Raw genomic sequence first — 13064 nt, 5'->3', positions numbered from 1 at the left:
GCAATGGTCTCCCTCTTGAGGGTCCGGTAAACAACCGATTAAGACAAAGCCAGCTCCCTGTCTGGCCACCATAGCTGCTCCGCTGCTCTTTACATGACGAAGACAGCTTTGCCCAGGACCAGTTCACTCCTTAGATTACGACCAAAGAGGCCAAAACAGCTCTTCCAAAGGAATCAGGGCCACTCCTGGGTAAATGATACCAAGAGTTTGTCTTTCCCCTTTTACATGGCATCTCCTTACCATGGGGACTGCTGTTCTCATGCTTGGGTACAGTATGGGAGGTATTTCTAGAATCTTCCTCTGATGATGAAAGACACCGACCTCACCCAGAAGTCCCCGTTACAGGGATCTCTGGGGACAAGCATCACCGAGTCTCCGAGTCTTTCTGTAATCAAAAAGGAGTTGCTAAGACCCTCTGCCTGCCCCAAAGGCTGTTCCATTCCAAGTCTCCGCTGCCTTTAATCACAAGTTCATTCTTTAAATAATTTTGTTTGTCACCATTTCGAAAGCCTGTGGCGGTGCTGGTTGGAAATCACAAGGTTACTGTGGTGTGCGTGTGTTTCACCGTCTTTGTGACCAAGTCCTTCTCCCTTGGAATACTTTTGAAGTATGCTTAAATCACTGCGTGTGGCTCCTTTGGGTGGGTTGTAGGGTCCTTCAGGCTGAGTCCTGACCTCAGGTCTTGTCTGGGCCTGCCTTGCTTTCTGAGGCACCCTCGAGTCTGCAGTTTTCCCTTGGGTGGAAGGTAATACAGGTTCTGTCCACTGCGAGGAGCCTGGCATTGGCAGCGAGACCACCTGGGTCTGCGTCCTCATTCTCTGTTTCCAGGCTTGTGTTCTCGGGCCTGGTAAAGACCTTTGGTTGCAAAGTAAACACGACAGTAGCTACTAACTTACTTGTGGTGGCATGCATCTGCAATCCCAGGTATTTGGGAGGTGGAGAGAGGAGGGCCAGAAGTTCTAGGCTGGCCTGGGCTACATAACAAGTCCTTGTCTCAAGATGACGGTGATGATGACGACGACAGCAACAGCGATGGCAATGATGACAACTTGCAGGGTCCAGCTTAGAAGTAAAAGTGTGATTTTGTTCCACCAGGACTAAGAGCTTCAAGGTGGAGATGGCAGAGGACTAGAAACTGGCTCCTAGTAAGAGTGGGTCACAAAGCCAGCCCTACAGGGGACAGCATCCCAAGGGAGACAGTTTGCTCTTTTGGTGTCCAAATTCAGTTACTGATTTCTGGGGATTGAATTAATCCCCATGTAAGGTCCTGCTATTGTTGATCTTCCTGATGGCTTCCTGTTCCCCAGGGCAAAAATAGAGGAACATCTGGCCCGGCTGGAGGCCGTAACAAAGGACATAGAAACAACAGGAACCTACCAGCTGACCCGGGATGAGCTCATCTTTGCCACCAATCTGGCCTGGAGGAACGCCCCTCGCTGCATCGGCAGGATCCAGTGGGCCAACCTGCAGGTGAGCCTTACGGGCAGAGCTGAAGGAAGCAGGATGGGCAGGTCCTGAGACAGAGCAAGTGGCCAGGGCTCCTCAGACTTCAGTCAAACCCAGAGATGGGGTATCCCGGGCCCCCCAGTAGCCTGGGAGCTTATTTTAGCACCAGGGTCTCTAGAAGACCCTCTCTCATATCAAACTTGGAAGACCACATGCCACCATGAAACAAACAGCAACCTTGGATGTCTTATTCCTGAGGCCTCGTTGCTGTGAGTGTTTGCCTCCAGTGTTTACACTCTTGGCTCCTAGAGAACATTTTATTTATCCTAACCTCCTAGGCCATCGTCTCCTTGGAGGGTCATTTTTGTTGGGTCCTATCAAGGGCACTTGGATCGAGAAAATCCAGGAGACTCAACGATGGCACACACTCCCATGGCAAAGATCCAAACTAGGGTTGGGGGGACCCTGCTTTTTGGTGTTTTAAAGCCAGACACTCTTCCCCAAGAGTTTTACTGGGGCCTTCTGAGTGGGATTCTATGTTCCCCATCTCCAAAGCAGCGGTGAGTAGGGCAGCTTAGTGACGGGCTCTGAAGATGCAGAGGGAGAGTGGACCATGTGCGTTTGCTGGGAAGTGGTGTGCGGGCTGCCCTCTTTCCCTGGGGACTTCCTGTCAGCCCCAAGCCTCTGTCCTCAAAGTCTTCCACGGTGCCATCTTGGGTTGTATGCAGGTCTTCGATGCCCGGGATTGTAGCTCTGCCCAGGACATGTTCCAGCACATCTGCAGACACGTGCTCTATGCCACCAACAATGGCAACATCAGGTGAGTCCCGTTTTCCAGCTGTGCTGGTCCCACTCTGCCAGTCTCAGGCAAAATAGGCTAGAGGGCTTAGGGGAGGGGCCTCTGGTTCCCGGAGAAACTAAGGGGAGACAAAAGAGTAAGGCTTAGCTCTGGAATAGTAACAGGGACTTCTTCCCCATTGGCCTCTGTCACAGGCCCAGCTATTTCTTTTCCTTCTAACTTAGAACCATGAGGCAGTGACATCTTTAAGAAGCCATTTCTAGCAGGCCATGTTCACACGTGCCTGTTATCCAAGCACTTGGAAAAGCAGATGCAGGACGATCAAGAGTTGAAAGTGATCCTTAGCTACATAGTATGTTCAAGGCTAGCCTCAAAAACAAAAAAGAGTAGAATTTCTTAGCTGGGTGTGGTGGCACATATCTATAATCTCAGTAGTTGGTAGACTGGAGCAGGAGGACAGACGAGTTCCAGACCAGTCTGGGCCACAGAGCCAGACCTTGTCTTGTTTTAAAAAGAGTCTACACAGGAAGCAGAGGCAGGGGAATCTCTGTGAGTTCAAGGCTGGTCTAGTCTATATAGCAAGTTCCAAGGCAGCCAGGGTTACATAGTGAGACCTTGTCTCAAAAACAAAAGCAAACAGATAAAAGATAATTCTGCCCTGTTTGAAAAGACAACACTGATTTTCTGGCTACACCTTTGCTTTGACATTTCTCTTAGATATGAGAGTCACTGTTTGGCATTGTATGCTCCTTGTCATCCCCTGCATGCACACATGCATGCACGCGCACGTGTACACACACACACACACACACACACACACACACACACGCACCACTGATAGGACTGAACAGCGCACTGAATCTGTCATTCGTTCATTTGGGTGACAAGCAAATATTTGGTGCACACCTGATGGGGACGCACAGGACTAGAATCAGGCCAGGGAAAAGAGGTTGCAGGCTGAGATGCAGAGGTGACTGAAACCCCAGAATGCAGCTACAGTCAACTGCAAACTCTGACTGCCAAACAGCCACCAACTGTGAGAAGAGCAGCATCAGCAATGAAAGCCATCATGAGGAAGGGACACAAAGCTTCCTAGAGTGCTGGTCTCTTTGTTGGTCCCGAAGAATAGGGAGGAACTGGAGGAGGACGGCTCATTGCCAGGGAGTGCTTTCATTCTGATTGGGGTATAGGGACTGCAGAGTGGGAAGAGTGGAGGGGGAACTAGCTGGGAGCCCCTGCTTACTCCAGCCAGGGAGAGTTGATAAACTGCAACATCTCTGTCCCCGGGGAAGGTCGGCCATCACTGTGTTCCCCCAGCGGAGCGATGGGAAGCATGACTTCCGGGTCTGGAATTCACAGCTCATCAGGTACGCCGGCTACCAGATGCCCGATGGCACCATCAGAGGGGACCCTGCCAGCTTGGAGTTCACCCAGGTACCTGTCCAGTCTCTGATGCATCCCTCTGGGCAGGAACCCAGAACAGCTGCAGTGCCATGGCTGCTGACTCAATGCGCCTCTCTCTCCTGCAGCTGTGCATTGACCTGGGCTGGAAGCCGCGCTATGGCCGCTTTGATGTGCTGCCTCTGGTCCTGCAGGCTGATGGCCAAGATCCAGAGGTCTTTGAAATCCCTCCTGAACTTGTGTTGGAGGTGCCCATGGAGCATCCCAAGTAAGCCACCATCAAGGGTACAGGTTATGCACGTATTCCTCTTGTGGGAGGGGATGCTTGTCTTCCTCCAAAACCCAGCCTTAGGCAGTCCTCAGAGTTACAAGGCTGGCTTGCCCTCTGCAGCAGCCGTGTTCTTTCCTCTCCAGCCTCAGCTTTATGAGGAGCCACGGATGGGGACTAAGGGGAGCAGCAGCCTAGCAGACAGGGACCTGAGAACCTGGGAGGCAGTGCCTTCGGGAGAGCCCTTGAACCTCTGTCTGCGCAGCCAGGCCTTTTGCACTTCTCCCAACACTTTTGTTTTTGATTTTTCATGACAGGGTTTCTCTATGTAGCCCTGCCTGTCCTGGAACTCTCTCTGTTGACCAGGTTGGCCTCAATCTCAGAAATCCTCTTGCCTTTGCCTCCCAAGTGCTGGGATTAAAGGCATGCGCCACCAATATTCCCAATACTTTTTAAAATTTTTCTTACATTTATTTAGTGCACGTGCATGTATGGTGTGGTATGTTTGCATGTTTGTTGTGTGATATGTATATGTGGTTATATTCATAGTGTGTGTGGTATGTGTACTATGTGTATAGTACATGTGGTGTGTGTTTATTTGTGTGTGTGTTTGTGTGTCTGATATATGTGGTGTGTGTGTGGTCAGAGGTCAAGTACTGATTCTCTCCTGGGAATTGAACTCAGCTCGTCAGGTTTGATGGCTGGTGGCCTTTACTACTGAGCCATCTCAATGGCCTCCCAACTTTCTTAGGAAAAGGACCCCTCTCCCAGATAAAGGAAGTGTAGGGCCTCAAGGACTTTAAGAACATAACTGACTGAACCTCTGCAGAATACCTCCATATATGGAGATTTACTAACCGGATGGCCCTGGACTGACTGTCCTGTCCTTTGAATACACTAAACTCGCTCCTGCCTCAGGACCTCTGCACTGCTTCTCTGTCTGATACACCCTTTCCTCAGAATTCTGCTAGGCTCAAATCTTCTCATCAGGTGTTTCCTATGACATCACCATGGACTCTGAGAAGCTTTTCCTGACCGCCCACCTTCAACTTAACATCACACTTTGTTTCTCATTTTCTTATGGTGTATTGGTTTACCTCGTTGTGGTCTACAGTCTAGATGCTGAGCTGTAGCTTCTCTGAGAATAGAATCTTGCTTTTCGTTAGTATATCCTCACTGTCTACAAAGGGCAGGACACATAGTAGGTGCTTAGGTACAGGTATTTGGGGAATGACTAGCTAGCCAATGAATGACGCTATGTTTGCAATAATGCATGAGTTTGATGCTGTTGGCTCTATTCTGATGATGGGGAAACTGAGGCTCCAAGAGGCTAAAAGCCCCCTAGTCAGTGCCGAGGCAGAACCTGAGTCCACCCGTCTGATGCCAGAGTCCTTAGCTGCTCACTGCGTTGTGCTGGAGTCTCAGCATTTAGCCTGGCATATGCCTGACCATTTGCATGAATGGTTGGATAAAGGGGGGGGGGTCTTATTTAATGAATGACCCCTAGCATGCCCTATTATCTCTCCCAGTGGGGTGACTGAGATCAACTCCTAAAACAGATGTTTCTAGTGCTGGGAATATGGCTCAGTTGAGCATGCTTGCTTAGTACACTCTAAGCCCTAACTTTGATCCCCAGCACTGAATAAACTTGCTTTGAAGAAGCATGCCTGTAATTCCAGCACTTGGGAGATAGGAGTCGGGAGACTCAGACATTTAAGGCCACCCTCAGCTACATAAAATCAAGGCTGGTCTGGGATATAAAACCCTGTCTCAAAAAAAAAAAAAAAAAAAAACCCAGAGAGAAGGAATTTCTTTGGTTGACTCTTTTGCTGAGCTTAGTTATTTTTATTAAGGGGAGCAGGCAAAGAAGACCCTAACTGCAGCTGGCTCTCCCTCCCTGCCAGGTACGAGTGGTTCCAGGAGCTCGGGCTGAAGTGGTATGCCCTGCCTGCTGTAGCCAACATGCTGCTGGAAGTGGGTGGCCTTGAATTCCCAGCCTGCCCCTTCAATGGCTGGTACATGGGTACAGAGATTGGAGTTCGAGACTTTTGTGACATGCAGCGCTACAACATCCTGGAGGTGACAAGGGCTACCCAGCTGGGCCAGCTGGGGGAGCAGACAGGTGGGTAGGTTCCCTAAAACGATCTCACTCTCAACACCTTTCTTCTGTAGGAAGTGGGCAGAAGGATGGGCCTAGAGACCCACACACTGGCCTCCCTCTGGAAAGACCGGGCTGTCACGGAGATCAATGTGGCTGTGCTCCACAGTTTCCAGGTATGTCAGGCGTCTTAGGGGTGGGTAGATTTGGCAAGAAGGTCGCCCCCACGTTCCCAATTTTGTCAGGCGATCTTGTCTGTTTCCAATTTCCAGGTGGGTCTATATATGTTTTTCTTTGGATTCACCTTATTACTTAGCTTCTCTAGGATTATGAACAATAGCCTCAAGCTCACGTGGTAACTGCTGATCTCCTTGCACCCACATCCAGAGTGCTGAGATCACAGGTGTTAGCTACCACATCCGAGTTGTTCATTTTTTAGTGTGGTTCTAGGGCTGGAGCCCAGGCTGTGGTGTATGCTAGGCCAGCACCCTGAAGCTGAGCAACCCTCCAGTGCCCATTCAATGTGTCTTGACTGACGTTATTTTCATCTTGTGACGGACCCCCCGACCAGAGCCCTATTAGGAGACAAGCAGCAGCTGCAAATGGGTGTTAAGTGTGGCTAGATGAGTATTGATGGCATCTGCAGGCCTTGGCCTGGACAGCATCTTCCCTCAGGAATGCCCCCCCCCTCGGCCAACTTAAACCCATCTCTCATCACTTGCCCTCTCTTTGCAGCTGTCCTGACTCCCATCTCCCCCCGGGCCTATCCCTGACACTAGGCTTTCTCCATGGTCCCTCCCAAGCAGCCTTTGCTTGCCTCCACCACAAATCCCACCAAGCCTTACGAAGATGGCTGACATCCTTCAGCCTCCCCAAGAGGCTTGCTCTTTGTGGGTAGTGCTTGGAGACCTGTGCCATCTCTCCTGTGTCCGTGGCCGTCACAGTACGCGGCAGTGGGCTGGAGCAGATAACGCCCACTGAGAGTATGTGCTGGTTCACGTCCTTTCAACAGCCTCACGATGGAGGAACAGAGACAGGAACCGTTGCCTCCCATTTCACAGATGAGGAAGCTGATGGGTGTCAAGGTTAAGGATCTCGTAGCTCAAAGTCACATGGCTAATGAGAAGACAGAGTTTTGACCACTATGTTAAACATATTTCTCTTTCAAAATTTTTTTTAAACATTTCTTTACTTAGTGTGGAGGTCAGAGAACATCCTTTAGGAGTTGGTTCTGTCCTTCTGCTGTGTGGGTTCCTGGGATGGGATTCAGATCAGGCTTGGTGACAAACACCCTTATCCACTTGGCCATCTCCTGAGCCATAAAACAAATTTCTCTTGGTTGAATTGATCTCCAGACTTTGGGGGCACAGCTGCTTTTACTGGCTCATTCTAGGCTAGTTCAGACCTCATGTCCTCTAGGTGAAAGCGGTGGGTAGCTTATCTCCCCTATATTCTGGTCCTCCCTGTCCCCACAGGTGACTAGGAGGGTTTTGTATTTGCTTGTTTTGGAGACAGGATCTCCTGTTGCCCAGGCTGACCTGGAATTCCCTATGCAGCTACAGATGACCTTGATCCTTTGCCTGTACCACCAGAGTGCTGAGATTATAGACATAGGACCCTGTGCATGCCAGGCAAGCCCTCCACCAAGTGTGCCGCCTTTGACTTCACATTTTCTTTATCTGAAACAAGGCGGTGCTGTGTGAGTGGCCCCCATCTGAGGTTCGCTGTTTGCTGGCAATGCATGGAGTTTCTGGATGCTCCTCTAGGGTCTGGGTGAAAACTATCATGTGATTGAGGGCTGGCCACCATGTGAATGGCTGTGACGATGGCCTCGGGGTTCAAATCTGTGGGCTTGGACCTGTGTGTATTTCTGCAGCAATCGGTAGAGGACCAGGAGCAACGGTAGAGCCATTGCATAGATCACTCGCCTTCCGGGGCAGCTGCCCTCCAACTCTCCTCTGCTGCCCTTATCTGAGTCCACTCCATCTTCCCCTCCTCCAGAAGCAGAACGTGACCATCATGGACCACCACACAGCCTCAGAGTCCTTCATGAAGCACATGCAGAATGAGTACCGGGCCCGAGGAGGCTGTCCTGCAGACTGGATTTGGCTGGTCCCTCCAATGTCTGGGAGCATCACCCCTGTGTTCCACCAGGAGATGCTGAACTACGTCCTATCTCCGTTCTACTACTATCAGGTTAGGGGGAGCTGCCCCCACCTTCCCCATCTTGTAGCTGAGCTGCAGACGCTATGTATTGTGACTGCCCAGGGTAGCACATGCCAGCTGAGGGCCATCTTGTCTCTAAGGTGCCCAGATGAGACTATACTTTATCTAGTGTCCCCAATAAAGAGATACTAAAAGTAGGTGGGCCTCTGCCTTCTGGGACATTGATAAAGAAAGATAAAGTGCTCACTGCTGTGTGACTCCATGTAAGACCTGAAAGGTGCCGTTCTGAGCTTTTGCTGAGGTTTGGTGGTGTGGGTGCCATAGGCTTCCATGAGTGCTATAGAGGATCCTCTGCCTCCCCAGCATCCTCCAGTCCTAGCCCAAACATCTGCCACTGTCATACCTCCCTTCTTTCCTGCAGGTTGAGCCCTGGAAGACACACATCTGGCAGAACGTGAAGCTGAGGCCCAGGAGGAGAGAGATCCGGTTCAGAGTCTTGGGGAAGTATGTGGAAGTGGGCAATGTTGCTGTCTGCACTGTGTCCCCTTTCACAGACCCCGTTTCCTGGGTTTGCCATGAAGGGCGAGGCATATGGAGAATGTTCTTTATGGTTTCGGTTCCCCGAACTCTAGACACCAATCTGAGACTCATTTTCTTCTGTTGTCCCAAATGTCCCAAAGGGACTGAGTCAAGGTGTACAGGGGCCACCAGCCGATGAGAAATGGAGGATGCTTCCCCCTACCATCCCCGATGCTGTCCCTTTTCCATTCTCTTCTGGGAGCTGACTCAACTCAGCATCTGTCTGTCTGTCTGCCTGTCCCCACAGAGTGGTGCTCTTTGCTTCCATGTTGATGCGCAAGGTCATGGCTTCCCGAGTTAGAGCCACAGTCCTCTTTGCTACCGAGACAGGGAAGTCTGAAGTGCTAGCCCGGGACCTGGCAGCCTTGTTCAGCTATGCCTTCAACACCAAGGTACACACTTAGGAGGAAGGAGTCTGGGGTGAGTGCTGAGGGCCTCCTGGGAGCGGAGGGCTGATGTCTCCTGTGCTCCATGCAGGTTGTCTGCATGAACCAGTACAAGACAAGCGCCTTGGAAGAGGAGCAATTGTTGCTGGTGGTGACAAGCACGTTTGGGAATGGAGATTGCCCCAGCAACGGGCAGGTGCGTGGCTGGGGTCCTGGTCATCTGGGGGAAGAAGGGTTTGTGACAATCAAGAAAAGAGGTCCAGGGGATAAGAGGTCAGGGGACCTGAAGAGGGCATTGGAAGTAAGTGCTCAGGCCACTCTGGGTTCTTCTTATGCCATTTTCCCAATGGCACACAATGCCTTCTTGTGAACGGACCAGGCTTTATTTATGTTTTTAGATTATTTGAGGAGATTAGCTTTATTACATTGTTTCGTGTGTGTGTGTGCATGTGTGTGCATGTGCAGGTGGCACAGCTTGCATGTGGAGGAACTTGCAGGAGGCAGTGAGCTGCTACAGCTGGGGGAGGGGCAACTGGACCTGTCCAGTGGCTTGCCCCAAGGATGTGGATTCCTTGCCTGCTCGGGTGGCCAGGGTTTAAATGAACCACAATGGGAAAGGTAAACAGTAGTTTTGTGGCTCCTGCCCTGAGAACTCTGATCCTTTGTCTTTGTAGACTCTGAAGAAAGCTCTGTTCATGCTAAGAGAACTCACCCACACCTTCAGGTGAGGCACCCTCCCACAGCCCCGCCTCCGGGCCATCTGGGGTCAGACCATGGAAGTGGGCATACACAGGATGTCTTCTCAGAGATGCCAAGGGCAGAGGCCCTGGTCTGAGTTTTGTCTTCTAAGTGGGTTGAGGATCAGGACACAGAAACCAAGTCCCTCTTGCAGGTCTGTAGTCCAAGAGGGCATTAGTCACATGACCAAAGATTGTGAGCATGGGAGAGTAGGGCTGTCGCTGCAGACTGTGGCTACCATGCATCCTCAGTCTCCACCCGGGTCCTCCTTGGCAGGTATGCCGTGTTTGGCCTTGGCTCCAGCATGTACCCTCAGTTCTGTGCCTTTGCTCATGATATCGACCAGAAGCTGTCCCAACTGGGAGCGTCTCAGCTTGTCCACACGGGAGAAGGGGATGAACTCAGTGGGCAAGAGGACGCCTTCCGCGGCTGGGCTGTGCAAACCTTCCGGGTCAGTTCCCAGTCAGACAGGATGTAATGTGTTCATGCCAAACACACCTGAGCCTGGTGTTCCTGGGGTCATGACCTCTGCCAGGTGTAGGCCAGAGCTGTGGGCCTGATGTCTCAGGTCAAAGCAGCTCTCCCCAAACCCCACCCCACCAGGAGGGTGTCACTCAGGGGTGTTTATCCAGGTGGGAGAAGGCAGCTCATCAACTCCCCATCCTGAACTTCTGGCTTAAGGACTTTCTTACCGGTAGCCTTGGCCACCTCGGGACAGTGGTGCCTTGCTTCAGTCTCCCAGGTCTACAGAGGCAGGGACAGGGACCACACTGCTGACCTCTTGTGACCTGGCTGTATCTCCTCCAATCTTCTTTCTGGATTCTTCCTGTAGATGGAGGGAACTTATCTCTGCAGTGAAAGGACACCAATTGGAAGCCCACAAGACTTGGGTCTTCTCCGTGAGGTTTTCTATCAGGATAAGAAAGCCCTTGGCCTCCCTCACTATATAGGAAGAGGATAAGAATATGACGGCAGCTTTAATATTTGCTATAGTATCAATGTCCGTTGTGTACCAAGCCTGGGCTTCTCTGAGCTCCTTCAGTCCCCAGCTGACACACTTAGGAGTTTGGGGGTGCATCCATTCGGTATTTGATCCACGGTGAAGGGTGGTGATGGTGATAATGAATGCCACTCTGCCTAACTTTCCAGGCGGCCTGTGAGACGTTTAATGTTCGAAGCAAACATCACATTCAGATCCCGAAACGCTACACTTCCAACGCAATATGGGAGCCACAGCAGTATAGGCTCACCCAGAGCCTGGAGCCTTTAGACCTCAACAAAGGTACCAGCCCCTCTGCGCACTGCTGGTCTTTCCTGCCTGGGTTAAGGCTATCTGAGCAAGGCTTGAGAGAGTGTAGTGAGAGCAAGGAGCCAGCATCAGCGGGTGGGTGGCAGCCTCTTGACCCTTACGAGCTGGCCTATGACACTTGTCCTGCCCCTTGGCCTGTGGCAAATCTAGAGAAGTTACATGTAGCTCAAGAACATGAAGTGTGGGGTAGCATGTGGGGGACAAGGGGGCTGGAGCCAGTCTTCCAAAGGGAGCCACATGGCATGAAGAAGGCTTCTGGGAGTGACTCAGGGCAACAGTCGGTGGCTCAGCTCTGCCCATCCTGGGTGTCTGCACGTTAGAACATGCCTAGCTTTACCTCTGCCATGGTCTGTGAATCCCAAATCCCTAAACTACATGGGTGTCCCAAGACTTTCTGTGTCTTAATGTCTAAACTGCATCTCCCAGTACTTCCCAACCTCAAAGCCACTGTTCATCTGGGATCCTTCCGGTTGTTTAGTTTTAGTTACTGTTTTCCCCTTCTTTGTGTTTATGTGGAAGCAGGGAGCTGAGACAGGATCTCATGTGGCCTAGACTGTTCTCAAACTCACTACGTGGCCAAGAATGGCCTTGAACTCCTGATTTCCTCCCTCTGCACCCAAGTGCTGGCATCACAGACTTGGGTCAGCACATCCAGCCAGGCCCAGGGTCTTTCTTTATTTGTGATTCAAAACTAGCAGGGAAGGAAAACCTTACAGGTCCTACCTCAGGACAGCAAGAGCGAGGGTAGCTTGCACAGGGGCTCCCCTCCACAGCACAAGGGTTCCCCCCAACACACACACAGCACAGAAGCCCCATGCCATCCTATCTCTGTCTCCCCAGCCCTCAGCAGTATGCATGCCAAGAACGTGTTCACCATGAGATTGAAATCGCAGCAGAATCTGCAGAGTAAGAAGTCCAGGTAAGGATGGGCAGGGCTCTGGGATAAATAAAGGAGCCGAGTGAGTCAGTCTGTAGATGAGGAGAGGAGACCTGCCTGCTGAGGATGCCTCCTTCGGGACCAGCTTCCCTGCTAGTTCTTGGCACCTCTGCCTTTGCCCAGTTTGGGAACCAGGTCTCTGCCTCACTGACCCTCCTCTTTGGACTCTCACTGAAAGGCGTGACCAGGGGACACTCAGACCATTTGTGAGGCTATTTGACAAGGATGGAAATCTCTCAGCTGGGTAAATGAGGGTCATGGGTGACCTGTAGTTTGTACCGCGTTGTCTTTCCTCTCCCTCACTCCTACCCTTTGGGGAGACTAGCCTCAGTTCTAATGAGAACAGGGTTTGTTCTAGAGACAAGAAAAAGCTATTTCCAATGCTCACACACCCTGGGTGAGATGCTTTTTGTGACAGAGTTGTGCCCAAACCCTATGGGCTCGGTCCCTTGCTAGGGAGAGCAGTGGCCAAACTCCTTTGGAAAACTCTGACGCTCGGAGGGTCCCTAGCTGAGGGGAGGTCCTGCCACAAACCTTGGTTGGTGACCAAAGCTGGAGGAAGCCAGCAGGAGGGTGGCGGGAGAGCGCTTATCCCGGGGAAAGCTGCAGGTACCCAGGGCTCCCTTTTTTCTTCTGCAGCCGAACCACCCTGCTGGTCCAACTCTCCTTCGAGGGCAGCCACGGCCCCAGCTATCTGCCTGGAGAACACCTTGGGATTTTCCCAGGCAACCAGGAGGCCCTGGTCCAGGGGATCTTGGAACGAGTTGTGGATTGCCCTTCGCCCCACCAAATCGTGTGCTTGGAGGTGCAGGATGAGAGCGGTGAGCCCCAGTCCCCCAGAAAGACCTACCCTCCTCACTCCCATCCCCAAGGACTGGGGGACTATGTCTGTTCTGGTCATGGGAGAAACTCTGGTCTCCACTAGTAGTGATGCCTC

The 13064-nt window shown here is 51.6% G+C and overlaps 1 protein-coding gene across 3 annotated transcripts in view; it reads left to right on the top strand.

Annotated features, from left to right (window-relative positions):
* The window catches only part of Nos2 (nitric oxide synthase 2), a 38672-nt gene that overhangs the window by 15134 nt on the left and 10474 nt on the right, over nt 1-13064 (top strand). For all 3 annotated transcript variants that reach the window (XM_050128701.1, XM_050128700.1, XM_050128702.1), the window contains 15 exons: nt 1308-1470; nt 2175-2266; nt 3538-3679; nt 3775-3914; nt 5819-5993; nt 6087-6188; nt 8014-8208; nt 8600-8682; nt 9005-9149; nt 9235-9339; nt 9818-9867; nt 10158-10332; nt 11031-11163; nt 12031-12109; nt 12767-12948. In XM_050128701.1, coding sequence (XP_049984658.1) covers nt 1308-1470; nt 2175-2266; nt 3538-3679; nt 3775-3914; nt 5819-5993; nt 6087-6188; nt 8014-8208; nt 8600-8682; nt 9005-9149; nt 9235-9339; nt 9818-9867; nt 10158-10332; nt 11031-11163; nt 12031-12109; nt 12767-12948 — 1961 coding nt within the window. The remainder of the gene's footprint in view (nt 1-1307; nt 1471-2174; nt 2267-3537; nt 3680-3774; nt 3915-5818; nt 5994-6086; nt 6189-8013; nt 8209-8599; nt 8683-9004; nt 9150-9234; nt 9340-9817; nt 9868-10157; nt 10333-11030; nt 11164-12030; nt 12110-12766; nt 12949-13064) is intronic.

Source organism: Alexandromys fortis, unplaced genomic scaffold, assembly GCF_014885135.2.
Source record: "Alexandromys fortis isolate MF-2015 unplaced genomic scaffold, M_Fortis_MF-2015_v1.1 scaffold_80, whole genome shotgun sequence".
Lineage (NCBI taxonomy): Eukaryota > Metazoa > Chordata > Mammalia > Rodentia > Cricetidae > Alexandromys > Alexandromys fortis.
Note: the sequence above shows the minus strand (reverse complement) of the source record. Positions and strands in the feature narration are given on the sequence as shown.